Source organism: Urocitellus parryii, chromosome 5, assembly GCF_045843805.1.
Source record: "Urocitellus parryii isolate mUroPar1 chromosome 5, mUroPar1.hap1, whole genome shotgun sequence".
Classification (NCBI taxonomy): domain Eukaryota; kingdom Metazoa; phylum Chordata; class Mammalia; order Rodentia; family Sciuridae; genus Urocitellus; species Urocitellus parryii.
This window is the reverse complement of record NC_135535.1, coordinates 90,668,387-90,683,120: the sequence shown is the minus strand read 5'-3', so window position 1 is coordinate 90,683,120 and position 14,734 is coordinate 90,668,387. Positions and strand designations below refer to the sequence as shown.

Below are 14,734 nucleotides of genomic sequence, written 5' to 3'. Positions count from 1 at the left end.
CTCACTTTTTTGGTATATGCTATAGTCAGATCAAGGTGGGCTAAAGTTAAAAAAGGGTACTTTAGGCCATGTGTAGTGAAATATGCCTGTAATCCTAGCAGCTCTGGAGGCTGAGGCAGGAGGATTGCAAGTTCAAAGCCAGCCTCAGCAACTTAGTGAGCTTCTAAGCAGCTTAGTGCTGGGGATGTGGCTTGGTGGTTAAGTGCCCCTGGGTTCAATCCCTGATACCAGAACAAAGCAAAGCAAAGCAAAGCAAAATAGTACTTCAGACCTTCTGCAGGTTCTATCAGTGTTGGGCTTCCTCAGAAGCAGCAGCTTTAACAGCAATGGAAATGATAAGAGGAATAAACATTAAGCAGAAGACATAAAACTAGAAATAAGATATTATTTTTATTTATATTTGTAGTTGTGTATGGACAGGAGGCCTTTGTTTTATTTGTTCATTTTTTTATGTGGTGCTGAGGGTCGAACTCAGTACCTCACACATGCTACGCAAGTGCTCTGCCACTGAGCTACAGTTCCAGCCCCTAGAAATAAGATATTCTTGAGTTGGATTCTAAAACCATGATTGACAGTTGTCTTAGTCCATTTGTACTACTATAACAAAATACCTGAGACTGAGTCATTTATAAAGAATGGAAATTCTTTACTATTGTTCATAGTCTTGGAGGCTGGGAAGTTTACAATCAAAGTTTAGCATCTGGTGAGGGGACTGCTCCATTGATGGCACTTTATAGTGGTGTCCTGGTATGGAGGATGGTGGAGTGACATAAGGACCTAACTAATTCCCTCCAGCCCTTATATAAGGTGCTAATCCATTCATGAGGGCAAAACCTGTATGGCTTATTCACTCTTTAAAGGTCCCACCTTTTCATGGCACCACCATGTAGATGGTTTCCACATTAATTTTGGAGGGGAAATAAAGATTCAAATCATAGCAGCAATATGTTTTCTTTTTTTTTCCAAACTGCTATGTGTATCTGATATGAGTTCTTTGAAACTTACTTCTTTGGTGGTCATAAGTCTTTGCTCCACTGAAAAACTAGGACTATCAAAAACTGTTTGCAACCCTGAGTCTGAGAATGTGTCCAAACTTTATGAAGTGCTCATCCAATATAATAGGACAAAATGTACACAGATGTCCCAGATTGAAGAACAAACAGGTAACTTGTTTCTTTACATAACCAATCTCTCATCTTGTTTTTACCCCTTCTGATGTGGAGGTGGGAGGAAGACCCCTTAAAACCTTGTGTTATTTAGTAAGGGTTGTCATGATAAAAATGCCTTAGATTGGATGCCTTAACAACAGAAATCTATTTTCAAGCAGTTTTGGAGGTTGGAAGTCCAAGGTGAAGGTGTTGGCAGGATTGGTATCTGCCAAGGCCTTTCCTCTTGGCTTTGCAGAAAGCCACCTGCTCTGCGTGTGCTTACATGGCTTTCCCTAGGTGCACATGAACCTGGTTTCTTCTACTTATAGGTTTCTTCTACTTATAATACCAGTCAGATGGAGTTGGGGCCCACACTTAGGGCCTAAAGTTAGCTAGCTCTTTAAAGGGCCTATCTTCAAATATAGTCACATTTAGAGGTTCTTGGAGTTGGGACTTCAAGTTATGAAGTTTTTGAGGGGAGCAGTATCACTGGTCAGTTAAAAGTAACCCATATTCTTCATTTTTAAAATGACCTCTTTCTGTTAAAAGTCATTAATTTTAACATTTCTACCTCTCAGGGGGTTTCTCCTCATTTCTCCTTCCCAGTATTGTGTCTGAATTCAGCAGAAGCTTAGTATCTGGATGAGAGCAGGAGAAAGGGCCTTTACCCTCTGCCCCTTGCTGGCTCCACTGAATGGTCTCTCACCTCGATAACCAGGCATCCATGGAGGGCTGCCTGGATCCTTGTTCCTGGTCATTCCCTGGATGTCCACTGATAATGACCATGGGATATGCCTTTATCTCTGCAATGAGGTCTCTGCATACTCTTGACTTTTTCTGTGGATCTCAGATCTTTTCCAACTATTGTGTGGGACTGAACTGAATGGGACTGGACTGAACCACTTATTGGGTGTCTTTAATGGAATCCAAGGCATAATCTGGTGTATTCTTGTAGTTTATCTGATTTCTTTCATTGTCTTTGAGCTGTTTTACAATTTTGTAAATTGTAAAACAAAACAAAACAAAACAAAACCATCTAACAATGCAAATGATTCTTGTCCACAGGAATTGTATCCAGTGGAATACAATTTTTTTATTGCCCTGTGGGTAGACCCATTTTAGATCTATTTGTGAATATTTATTGCCATATATATGTACAAATGTATATATGTGTTGTATTTTATACACATCATATATAATATGTACATAGATAAAATCTTTGAATTCTCCTTCGAACCAATTGTAAAATTTTTCTGATTCCCTTATTAATGAATGAATTAAATACAATTTTTGACAGATGTTCAGTTTATATTTGTATGGTTGTCATTATTGTATTTTCTTTAAAAAATAAATAAAATTATCCTTTAACAAGTATATTGTTTTCAGAATTTTCTTGTTTCTCACAGGAGCATATGCAAATTTCAGGTGTGCTCATGTCACCAACAACTGATGTGATATCCCTGGCTCATCTAGCTAGGCCAGGCATGCAGATTTGGAGATGTCTTTGGGGTGACTGATTTCTATCAGGTTGTGGTCCACGTAGGTGGTATGTGGGCTTTAATTTCTTTCTCTGGATCCCTTTCCAGTTCCTTCTGCCTATCTGCTTCTTGAGCTTTTTTTCATTCACATGCACACACACACACAAAAAAACCACTTTGGTGTCATAATCTGCATACTCCTTGCCTTATTTCTCATAGTTAGATTCTATATTTGGGCTGAAAACTGTTCTGATAGGAAGAAGAAAGATTTTTAAGATTTAAAAAAAAATCCATTTGTCCTATAATGAAGCCTGTTGTTTCAGTTATATTCAAATGTAATCTAAAACTTAAAGTTGACTTCTTTTAAGTAATTAATACCATTGATTCCATGATTGTGATTTAAAAAATATTTTAAAAGTATTTAAAAGTACTGAATATTTGTTGTAATATATAATGCAATGCATTCTTTGGTGCTGGAGAAAATACTTCTATAACAACATATGAAATTATTGCTATATCTCATGATTACTTCATGTGCTAGGAAAAAGTGCTTTGTTAACACTTTAAATCTACCTTTATTCACAGCAAAGGTCAGTCCAGTGTCCTGGTTTTCTATTGCTTTCCCGGAACTTCTTTTTCTTTTACAAGCTTCTGGCTTTTTCTTTAATCACATTTACCGGAGTCATCTGTTTTTATGCATTTTTTTCCTTCCATGAGTTGACCTCCTCCTTTTTATTTTTAGTTGGTTTGATTTCCCATATATAAGCATTTTTCATACTTGATGGTGTGCTGCTTGAAACAGTCTAAAGAATTGCTTTTTGCTGTTTTTATGTAGAGCATATGGTCAAGTTTACATCATATATTCCAGCTTTCGCTGAATTCAATATTTAGCCCTTTAATTTATCCAAAACTTACATTTTCTGGCTTGCAACCATCTCTTTCTTCAGTTTATTTACTTAATCTTTTTTTTTTTATATCATCAGCCAACTTTTTTTGGGGGAGGGAAGTGGGAGGACATTTTCCAAAAAAAATCAAAGGAAGTTTTATTATATAATAAGAATAATCCGACTGTAGGAAGCCACGTTAACTACGGACTTTGGGGCCATGACCAGGACCATTCACTGAAACCACACTCGCATTGCACTCAGTTTAATTTCTTCCTTTACAAAACTGGACATTATTAAGATGTTATGAAACTCCAGTGTTTCTCACCCACAGATGAATGTCAAAACTACAAGTCATCCATAGTTATAATGTCTACTGGCTTAGAACGTGAAGTTTAGAATAAATGATTTTTATGACTTAGCACTTAGTTTTATTGAGGCAGGTAATGTTACATTCATTGTAAACATGTGGAACCTGAGCCACAGGGACGTCCAAAATTTCCCAAAGGTCACAGTTTTGTTTTTTTTTTTTGATACCAGGGATTGAACTCAGGGGCACTTGACCACTGAGCCACATCCCCAGCCCTATTTTGTATTTTATTTAAAGACAGAGTCTCACTGAATTGCTTAGCGCCTCGTCTGGCCATTGCTGAGGCTAATTTTGAACTTGGCGATTCTCCTGTCTCAGCTTCCCGAGCTGCTAGGATTACAGGTATGTGCCACTGTGCCCAGCTAGGTCACAGTTTTAAATGTTACCTTGGATGTTTTCTAATCAAGTATGATAAGACGTGAACATGAAAATAAATGTCATGAAGGAAGACATTTTTTTTGAGATGGGGTCTTGCCGTATTGCCCAGGATGGCTCTGAACTCCTGGGTTTAAGTGATCCTCCTGCCTCAGCCTCTTGAGTGCTAGGGCTACAGTTGTGCACCACCGGTCCATATTATAGTTTTTCTGTTTCCCTGGAAACAGGAGGCATGTTATGTCATGAAGGGCCACATGGGGAAGTACCAGAATCAATCAGGAGGAAGGAGGAAGAAGAAAGCAAGTGTGGACAAGAGCCCTGATTGTGGGTCTACAGGAGGGAACAAAGGAGGCAAGGTGAGCAGGCATATGATTGGCTAATTTGAACAATTTCAGACTCCAATAAGTAGAAGGTGCCCCTCATTTTCCTGATGATTAGGGCAGAAGAATATGGGCTGGAGCAGGAGCGGTGGGAGATATGACCCAGAAGGTAGTTTAGATCAATACATCTGGATTGATTGGTTTGCATGTGAAAGGTGCATTTGCAAGGAGATAGCTTCTATCTAAGAATTGGCCAGAGCTGGAGGGGCACTCTCACTCTCACAGTGAGGCCCCAGATACCAGAGAATCAAGAATACAGGGGAAAAAAATACAGTAATCCAGCCACATGGTTACTAAGTGTTGGAACAAGAATTCCTCAGCAATATTTTGATCTAGAAACTTCTGAAGTCCTCTTGGTTGATATTAATGGATTCTAGACAATTCTAAAATAAGACAGGTGGTTGGGCATGGTGGGGTATACCTGTAATTCCAATGACTGGGGAGGCTGAGGCAGGAGGAGGGCATGTTTGAGTCCAGCCTCAGCAACTGTATGAGATTCTGGCTCAAAATAAATAAATAAATAAAAAAGGTCTGGGGATGTAGCTCAGTGGTAAAGCACCCCTGGATTCAGTTCCCACTACTACAAAATAAAACAAAACAATAAAACAAAAACCAAACCAAAACAAAACCAAAACAAATGAATTAAAATGCCTTCTCCTGTAATTACTGTGCTTCTATATAACTGACTGGAGAGCTTTAAAACAAAGTTTTTGTATTCTGCTCTGAAGTTGTTATTTGGAATTTATTGGATGGCTGTGATGTGCTTGATACATCCTCATACACTGAGGTGGAGGCAGGGGCTGGTCCTACTTTCATAGGCTTTGATTGACCAAGACTGTGGTGCTCAGCCTGGCCATGACGGACAAAGGCTAACAGATTCACAGCACTTCCAGGTTATGAGGAACACTATAAAAAACAAATCAACATATTTCAATGCAAAATGTAGTGAATCAGTTGTAAAAGAACTTTTTATGAATTTATTTAACTCAACTTTAAGCTGGAGTTTTGAGACATTTATGCTTTTCCCAGCTCTATGCAAGATGCTATAGGAGAAAAATTGCTCTAATCTCTGCCCCCATTTGGGGGACCAAAGAATAAATTTCAAACTTTGGATGATGCTAAAGACTTTTAAGACTAAAAGTGCCTTGTGAATTTATTTATTTATTTTTTTAATCATTTGAAATGTGAATTTAGGTAAAGAAATTCAGGTGGTGTTTAGATGAGGTTATTAAGATTACTTATATTTGGCCTCAGTTGCCTTATGTGTAAAACTGGAACAACTATACTTACTTCTTAGTACTGTTATAAGATGTAAGTAAAATCAAATGAAATAATGTTTGTAAAATACTTGGCAGAGCTGGCTTATATCTATAAATCAGCAAATATGAGTTCTGAGATTGTAATTATCAATGAAGAGGCAGGTACTGAAAGGGACAGTGTGGGGTGAACTTAGTACATCCTCAAGCATCAAATCTAATCCACCCAAACTTGCTTTTGCACTATGACTCTAATTTTGCGCTGCCCTGCTTGGCGCGGTCTCCTGTGGTTATGGTAGGTGGACTAGACCTTACTCCATGGTTTTTCTGTGCTGTGTCTCCTGTTGCTTCCTCCTGCATGAATGCCTGTCCCATCTAGCACCCCCAGCACCCCAGACTCTCCCAATCTGCCTTCTTCAAAGCCGACCACTGGTCACACTTCCTTCACATCTGTTGTGTTTTCCAAATGCAGTAACCCCCGTGTCTGTAAAGGATTGGTTCCAGGACCCCTTCAGATACCAAAATCTGTGGATGCTCAAGACTTTTAAAATAAAATGACACAGTATTTGCATTTAATCCATGCATGTCCTTTCAACTCTCTCTAGATTATTTATAACACCTAATACAACGTAAGTGCTGTTAGCTACTTGGTGTGTTATTGAGGGAGTAATGAAAGGGAGTAATGAAAATTCTGTACATGTTGAATACAAACATAACATTTTTTTCCCAAATATTTCCAGTCCTCATTGGTTGAGTGAATGGATGTGGAAGTCATGGATAGGGAGGGTCCACTGTGTTACTGAGAACCTGTAACACCGCCTTTCATGCTCTGGTTTAAATATCTACCTTCCCTTATAAGTTCCTTAGTGACAAGAAACCATTCTGCTGTGTCCTCAGTGTCAAACAAGCTTTTGTTAAATAGATGTAAGAAGTGCTAAGAAACCTGGATCAGAGAGTGACTTCTTAGCAGAAGCGGCTTGAACTTCTGAAGATAATCTGACAAACAATAGGGGCTTCTTAACTAGGAGTGTGATGTGATGGTCATAGTGGATTGGAAACTTTCTTCTGGAAATGCATGTTGTGGGTGGGATGGGAACAATTAGTGGGGAGACCAGTACCCTGGTGAGGGCCTGGCCTTGCTGTGGAATTGGAAGGGTGATTCTGGAGACACTGTAGAGGCTACTACCACTTGGAATCAAATGAGAAGAAAAGGTCAAGTGTTTCTTATGTTCTGACATCTCACGGTCTGGTTTGTGTCTCGCTTTGTCCTGCTAGCTTGTGATTTTGGGAAATTTACTTATGTTTCTGTGCCTCACTTTTCTTGGTTTCCAAATGAGAGTAAAAACCACCTCAGAGGGTGACTAAATAAAATAATACACTTAAGGATGAGGAGATCTACCAGTTAATAGATGCTATATAAGTTAATTTGAACATATTTTAAGGAGTTTGTATTATAGTTCAGATATTTTTCAGTGATGAGGCAAAACCATTTTTGTTGTTTATTTGTGTGAAGGGATTAGAAGGGGGCTGGAGAGCCAGATGTGCTACGTTGTAACGTTCCAGGAAATGAATTGTCTGAGGAAATTTATTAAAATTTGGGGGGAAGGCAGTGTCATCAGTGTCAGGGTCAATGCATACATAAGCTGTGTAAATACCACGGAGAGGAGGTGATTGAGCCTAAGGCGGAGGAGAGAGTTTCAGAGGGGATCAGACTGGAAGTATTAAAATGATGCAATGGAAAAATCTTTCTTTCTTTCTTAAAAATAAGACACAACTGTAAACAGTGCACCACAGCTGGAGCTCTCCAGGACCACTCGAAGAAAGTTCTGTGAGCCTTTGGTCAGTAGCACAGAGCAGTATGGACAAGGGAGTCCAAGGACCTCAAGATGTCAGAGTCGAGTCCAGATAATGGCTCTGCCCCCAGTGACAGAAGGGCATGGTCAGAGTGAACAGTGGGTGGATAATGCAGAATGTTCTACAATGGCAAGAGAAGAAATGTGTTTACCTAAAGGGAAACTGGGAAAACCAGAGTAGATGATTGAAAGAAAATTTCTTTAAGAAAAATTTACCTTTATTTAATCAAAAGGCAAGGTACTTTTCTTTAGGTTTCCCCTTAGATTTCCAATAAGGACTGTCTGAATTCGAACATTTGGAATTACATGATTTGGTCTGGTAAAACTTTTACTTGAAGCACAGGAAGAACCTTCAAATGCCATTCCCCTAGCTTCGAAGCAAAAAGTACTTTCTACTTCCTTGAACCATTATGTCTACTCCTATTATTATCATGATTAATTAGCTTTGTAAGTGGTTTTGCGTTAATTACAAAATTTCTGCACAGCAAGAAAACAAGAGTGTGAAGAGAAAGCCTACAGAATGGGAGAAGATTTTCACCAGCTACTCTTCCAACAGGGGTTAAAACCCAGAATATATAAAGAATTTTTAAAAATCTAACACTGAAGGGACTGGGGCTGTACAGTTCAGTGGCAGAGCACTTGCCTCACACATGTGAGGCACAAGGGTTCAATCCTCAGCACCGTAGGAAAATTAATAAACAAAATTAAAGATATTAAAAAATTTAACAATGAAAAAACAAATAATGCACTCAATAAATGGGTGAAAGATCTAAAGAGATATTTCTCAAAAGAAGAAATACAAATGGCCAACAAATACATGAAAAAATGTTCAACATTCTTAGCAATCAGGAAAATGCAAATCAAAACTACATTGAGATTTCATCTCACACCAGTCAGAATGGCAATCATCAAGAATAATAAAAAAAAATTCCTGGTGAGGATGTGGGGTAAAAGATACTTAAACGTTGTCAATGGGATTGCAAATTATCACAATCACCTTGGAAAGCATTATGAAGATTACTCAAAAGACTAGGAATGGGACTACCATTTGACCCAGCCATCCTACTTCTTGGAATCTATCCAAAAATAATGGAAATAAGGATACTATGGTAATATAGGCATATGGGCACATTTATAGCAACACAATTAACAATAACCAAGTTATGGAACCAAACTAAGTGTCCGTCAATGGATGAATAGATAAAGAAAATATGGTATGTATACACAGTGGATCTTTACTCAGCCATAAAGAACAATGAAATAATGTCATTTGCTGGTTAAGTGGATGAGAGAACATCATGTTAAGTGAAATAAGCCAGACTCAGAAAGTCAGGTGTCAAATGTTTTCTCTCATATGTAGAAGCTAGAGAGGAAAAAGGAATTAAAAGCAGGGGACCTCTCAAAAATAGAAGAGAGAGCAATAGAGTAGAGCTGGGGATAAAGCAGGAGGGAAGAGGAGAGGAAATGGGAAAGAAGTGGGGAGTTAGGCTGATCAAATTATGCTATGTGCATGTGCGAACATACCACAGTGCATTCTGCTTTTATATGTCACTATAGTGCACCAGTTAAAAATAAATAAATAAGTAAATAAATGGAAGGAAGACCAATAGAGCAGATTTAGGGGATGAAGGGAGGCAGGAAGAGGGGGAAAGGGGAAAAACTGGGGACTGAAATTGAGCAAGCTTTTATGTGAATATGTATGAAAATGAATCCCAGCATAGTTATAATGCACTCATAAAAATGTTAAAAAAGAAGTGGTTTTACCTAGGAGGAACCTGGATAATGGTCTCTTCATTTTTACATTTTTTCATTGCAAATGTACATCTGTCCATAATGCTATGTATTACACGTAGTCAGTAGGTATATTCTATATATGTCTGACCATCATGGAACATCTTTACAACAACAACAACAACAAAAACCCTCTTTCTCCCGTCCTCTCTCTCTTCTACTTTTAAAAATATTCTTTTTCATTTTAGTCAAGATAAAGTTTTTTTTTTAAGTCCCATACACTTTGAATAATTCTAAAGAGTTGATATAGATACCTTCTTTCTCGTGATGCAGGATGCAGAAAGGATATTAACTAGCAAAATTACAACATCCTCATTTTTTATCCATCAAAAAGGGCAATAGCTGGGTGCAGTGGTGCATGCTTGTAATCTCAGTGGCTCGGGAGGCTGAGGCAGGAGGATTGAGAGTTCAAAGCCAGCCTCAGCAAAAGTGAGGTGCTAAGCAACTCAGTGAGACCCTGTCTCTAAATAAAATACAAAATGGGACTGAAGATGTGGCTCAGTGGTTGATTGCTCCTGAGTTCAATCCCTGGTACCTAAATAAATAAATAAATAAATAAATAAAAGATCAATAGCAATGGCTCTTCTGAGTCGCTGTAGACTGAAATCTTATTGGGTCATTGTAGGTTAGGTCCCACTGCCCTGTTTTTCTTCAGATAACTGATGTGCTCATGACACCTCTCTCCCTGTCCAACTTTTGAACTGTTTCCCCCGTAGCTGCTCACCCCTGTCTGCTCTTTCTAGGGAGTGCCCCAGTGAAAACACACTTAGCTCATTTTCTTGGAACCCTACTCTTTGCTAGGAAATGAAAGTGCACACAGCCCAGATGCCATGGCTTCCCTTCCTCAGCTGTGAGTGTTCTGACAGGGAATTTCAATGGCCTAAGCCAATGGAAGCAAATAGGGATTTGGGGGCATAAGGTCAAGTCAGAGTGGCAGAAGAGATTATGACAGGGAAGCTCTTCTAAGCTTTTCTGGGTTATAAGATACACATATGCCCTTTCCACATGTAAGACAGACCAGCCTACTTGAAAATAAAAAAAAGAAACATCCATTTAGCAATGTCATCTGAATTTATTTTTGCGTCTTCTAGGAAGTCTCCTTAAGATGAATGTTATTTTAAAATAGGAAATGTAACTGTTGTATATTTTCCTTTCTTGGGATCAAAGTTTCAGTTGTTAAGGGTGAAGGGTTCTGTCACCTTTTCTAGGACTGTGTGGCTGGAGGGTACTGTCACATATGATAGAATAATAAATCACAGGTTAAAGTTAAAAAAAAAAATTCAGGACACTTCTCATGGACCTAATTATTTCTGAAACAGTTCTCCAGTCACACAACAAGGGTTTGATAGTGAGAAAAGAGGTTTCAAGTTTGTTTGACTTTTCCTCTTTGCTTCTTGGGGTAAGTTTGTTTTTTAAAGGAATTCCCTGACTTTTTACATGATCTTTAGGAAAACTTGTCAAATTAATATAACAAGACTGCTAATGCATAGTTACATGGGGAACCTTGGGCATTTCCTATAGATTTCAAGTATTGGATAAGCTCAAACATATTCTGTGCAAAAGACTTTCTTCATGGAATTTAAACTACTTCATGATTTAGAAGCAAAAGAGAAGCTTACAGTCATTTGCTTAAAGGTGGTCTAGGAATGAATACGTAGAAATAGTGCTTCCTATCCCAACTTCATCCCATCTTACATTGATTTTTTCCCTTACATAACAGACATGACATTTAAATATTTCCCTAATGTTATTGGCATAATCAACTCTGTCAAAGAGCCATATGGTTTATGCAAAAACAAAGATAATCTTGGAACACCGGCACATGTAAGCTTAATTTAAAAAGCCTGTGAAAATAGTGGAAAGCAGATGGAGAATTGTCACAGAAATCATCAACACTTAGAGGAAGAAAAATGTTACTTTGAGGTCATAGTCACTTCCCCAGGAATGGTCAGACATGTAAGGTTTTATTCCTACTTGCTTGTCAGTAATAAAAATAGTGTTGGCATATAAATATTTTAAAAAATGATCTATGGTTGCATAATGCTTTTACTATATCTGAATACATTGTAAGTATGCACATTTTCATTGGAAAATGAAAATTTTTTTGATTATTCAGTAGTGGAAGAGAATTTAACTATTATTTACCACTATTTTAAATCAGAAATGTTCTTTTCCATTTTTCTGAACGAAAGGATGGTTTTTGTTCCTTTTTTGATAGTTTTTTTTATCAACAAATACTTAGTCTCAGAATTAGATAGTCTTTAAAGGAAGATGACTCAATATTTCATTTATTCTTTAATCATGCCATCAAAAAAGAGGCTTATATTTGAATAGCTCAAAAAATAATTTAAAAATGTTTAGACCAGATTCTTTATTAGACATTATAATTGCTAGACACTGCTCTTTACAATAGTTTAAGTGTAAAGTTTAAAAATCCCAGTAGGAAGCATTTGTGCTGCTCATCTTGCATCAATGATTATTTACTACCTAATTGTTTTATAAATTCATTACCATGCCCTTTGTAAAAACCAATAACTACATTCTCATTCTCCTTTCTTCTGAAGCAGTTTTATTGTTGTGGTTCTGAAGAAATAGACTTATCAAAAGTGAGAAAGGATTAGAGTTGGGGCCAAAGGGAATTTGGAACATCAACATAACATTTAATAAAGTGTGAAATTGAATGAATGTTGTTTTTGACCTTGAAAATGAAATATACAGAATAAATACCAATATTGTACTTTGCAATAGAAATTCATAAAAATTTGTTTATTTGCAAAACACTAAAATACAAGAAATTCAATGGGAATTTAAAATGAGAACGTTAGAATGATCAATTTTTTTATTGATTATTCAAAACATTACAGAGCTCATGATATATCATCTTTCATACATTTGACTCAATTGGGTTTTGAACTCCCATTTTTACCCCAAATACAAATTGCAGAATCGCATCGGTTACACATCCACATTTTTACATAATGGCATATTAGTGACTGTTGTATTCTGCTACCATTCCTATCCTCTACTATCCCCCTTCCCATCCCCTCCCATCCCATCTTCCCTGTCTACCTCCTCTGCTGTTGTTCAATTCTCTCCCCTTTTTTTCCCTCCCCCTTGCCCCACACAACCTCTTATAATTTTGTGTATCATTGAGGGTCTCCTACCATTTCCATATGCTTTCCCTTCTCTCTCCCTTTCTCTCCCCCCATTCGTCTTTGTTTACTGTTAGTCTTTTCCTCATGCTCTTCCTTCCTGTTCTGTTCTTAGTTGCTCTCTTTATATCAAAGAAGACATTTGGCATTTGTTTTTTAGGGATTGGCTAGCTTCACTTAGCATAATCTGCTCTAATGCCATCCATTTCCCTGCAAATTCTATGATTTTGTCATTTCTTAGTGCTGCATAATACTCCATTGTGTATAGATGCCACATTTTTTTTATCCATTCACCTATTGAAGGGCATCTAGGTTGGTTCCACAGTCTAGCTATTGTGAATTGTGCCGCTATAATCATTGATGTGGCAGTGTCCCTATAGTACGCTCTTTTAAGGTCCTTAGGGAATAGTCCGAGAAGGGCAATAGCTGGGTCAAATGGTGGTTCCATTCCCAGCTTTCCCAGGAATCTCCATACTGCTTTCCAAATTGGCCTCACCAATTTGCAGTCCCACCAGCAATGTACAAGTGTACCCTTTTCCCCACATCCTCGCCAACACTTATTGTTGTTTGACTTCATAATGGCTGCCAATCTTACTGGAGTGAGATGGTATCTTAGGGTGGTTTTGATTTGCATTTCTCTGACTGCTAGAGATGGTGAGCATTTTTTCATGTACTTGTTGATTGATTGTATGTCCTCCTCTGAGAAGTGTCTGTTCAGGTCCTTGGCCCATTTGTTGATTGGGTTATTTGTTATCTTATTGTTTAATTTTTTGAGTTCTTTGTATATTCTGGATATTAGGGCTCTATCTGAGGTGTGAGGGGTAAAAATTTGTTCCCAGGATGTAGGCTCCCTATTTATCTCTTTTATTGTTTCTCTTGCTGAGAAAAAACTTTTTAGTTTAAGTAAGTCCCATTTGTTGATTCTTGTTATTAACTCTTGGGCTATGGGCGTCCTATTAAGGAATTTGGAGCCCGACCCCACAATATGTAGATCATAGCCAACTTTTTCTTCTATCAGACGCAGTGTCTCTGATTTGATATCTAGCTCCTTGATCCATTTTGAGTTAACTTTTGTGCATGGTGAGAGAAAGGGATTCAGTTTCATTTTGTTGCATATGGATTTCTAGTTTGCCCAACACCATTTGTTGAAGATGCTATCTTTCCTCCATCGCATGTTTTTAGCCCCTTTATCAAATATAAGATAGTTGTAACTTTGTGGATTAGTCTCTGTGTCCTCTATTCTGTACCATTGGTCCACCTGCCTGTTTTGGTACCAGTACCATGCTGTTTTTGTTACTATTGCTCTGTAGTACAGTTTGAACTCTGGTATCGCTGTACCTCCAGATTCACACTTCCTGCTTAGAATTGCTTTTGCTATTAAAAGAATGAAGATGGATTAGCTTCTAAATAGTGTTTTCTTTTATCTTTCTTTCTTTTTCTTTTTTTTAGATTTGAATGGCAATTGCTTTCTACAATTGTGTTATGGCTACTATGGCTCTTAAGAAATGAAAAATGGATGGATTTCTGAAATCCAATGAAGTCTGGTCTCATCAGCACCAAAACCATATCTAGAAAGAAAAAAAACACAGACGTAAGAGGATGGCAAGAAAGAAAAACCAGGAAAAAAATGGGAAAAAAGTGGTACAGTTGAATTTTTGAGAATAAATTAGCCTTAGACACCCATCACTGGTGAATGGGCAGTGGCTTAGTTGGCTCCTGCAGTATGGGTTGTGGATCCCTAACTTGTTGTATGTAATGAAAACCTAATATTCTTCCTTTGTGAAATGTTTTGGGAATTAAAAATAATAAATGTTTGTTGAAATATAACATACTGTGTAAATCAGATTTTAATTGAGGTGACTAAAATACCTGACCAGAACAACTTAAAGGAGGAAGAGTTTGTTTTGATCTCACAGTTTCAGAGGTCTCAGTCTACAGATGACTGATTTCATTGCTGTGGGTTCAAAATGAGGCCAAGCATCATGACAGAAGGGCATGGCGTAAACTCTTTCAGGCCCTGCTGCCAGTGACCTTACTCCTCCTGCCA

The 14,734-nt window shown here is 37.8% G+C and overlaps 1 protein-coding gene across 4 annotated transcripts in view; it reads left to right on the top strand.

Annotated features, from left to right (window-relative positions):
• The window catches only part of Aebp2 (AE binding protein 2), a 219,602-nt gene extending 205,159 nt beyond the window's left edge, over positions 1-14,443 (top strand). For 2 of the 4 annotated variants that reach the window (XR_013343636.1, XR_013343635.1), the window contains one exon: positions 14,137-14,214. Coding sequence is in view for 1 of the 4 variants with exons in the window: in XM_077798880.1 (XP_077655006.1) it covers positions 14,137-14,215 (79 nt within the window). In the remaining 3 variants the exon portion in view is untranslated. Of the gene's footprint in view, positions 1-14,136 lie in introns of all 4 variants that reach the window. The other 2 variants (XM_077798880.1, XM_077798881.1) reach the window with 2 other exon arrangements.
• The last annotated feature ends 291 nt before the right edge of the window (positions 14,444-14,734 follow it).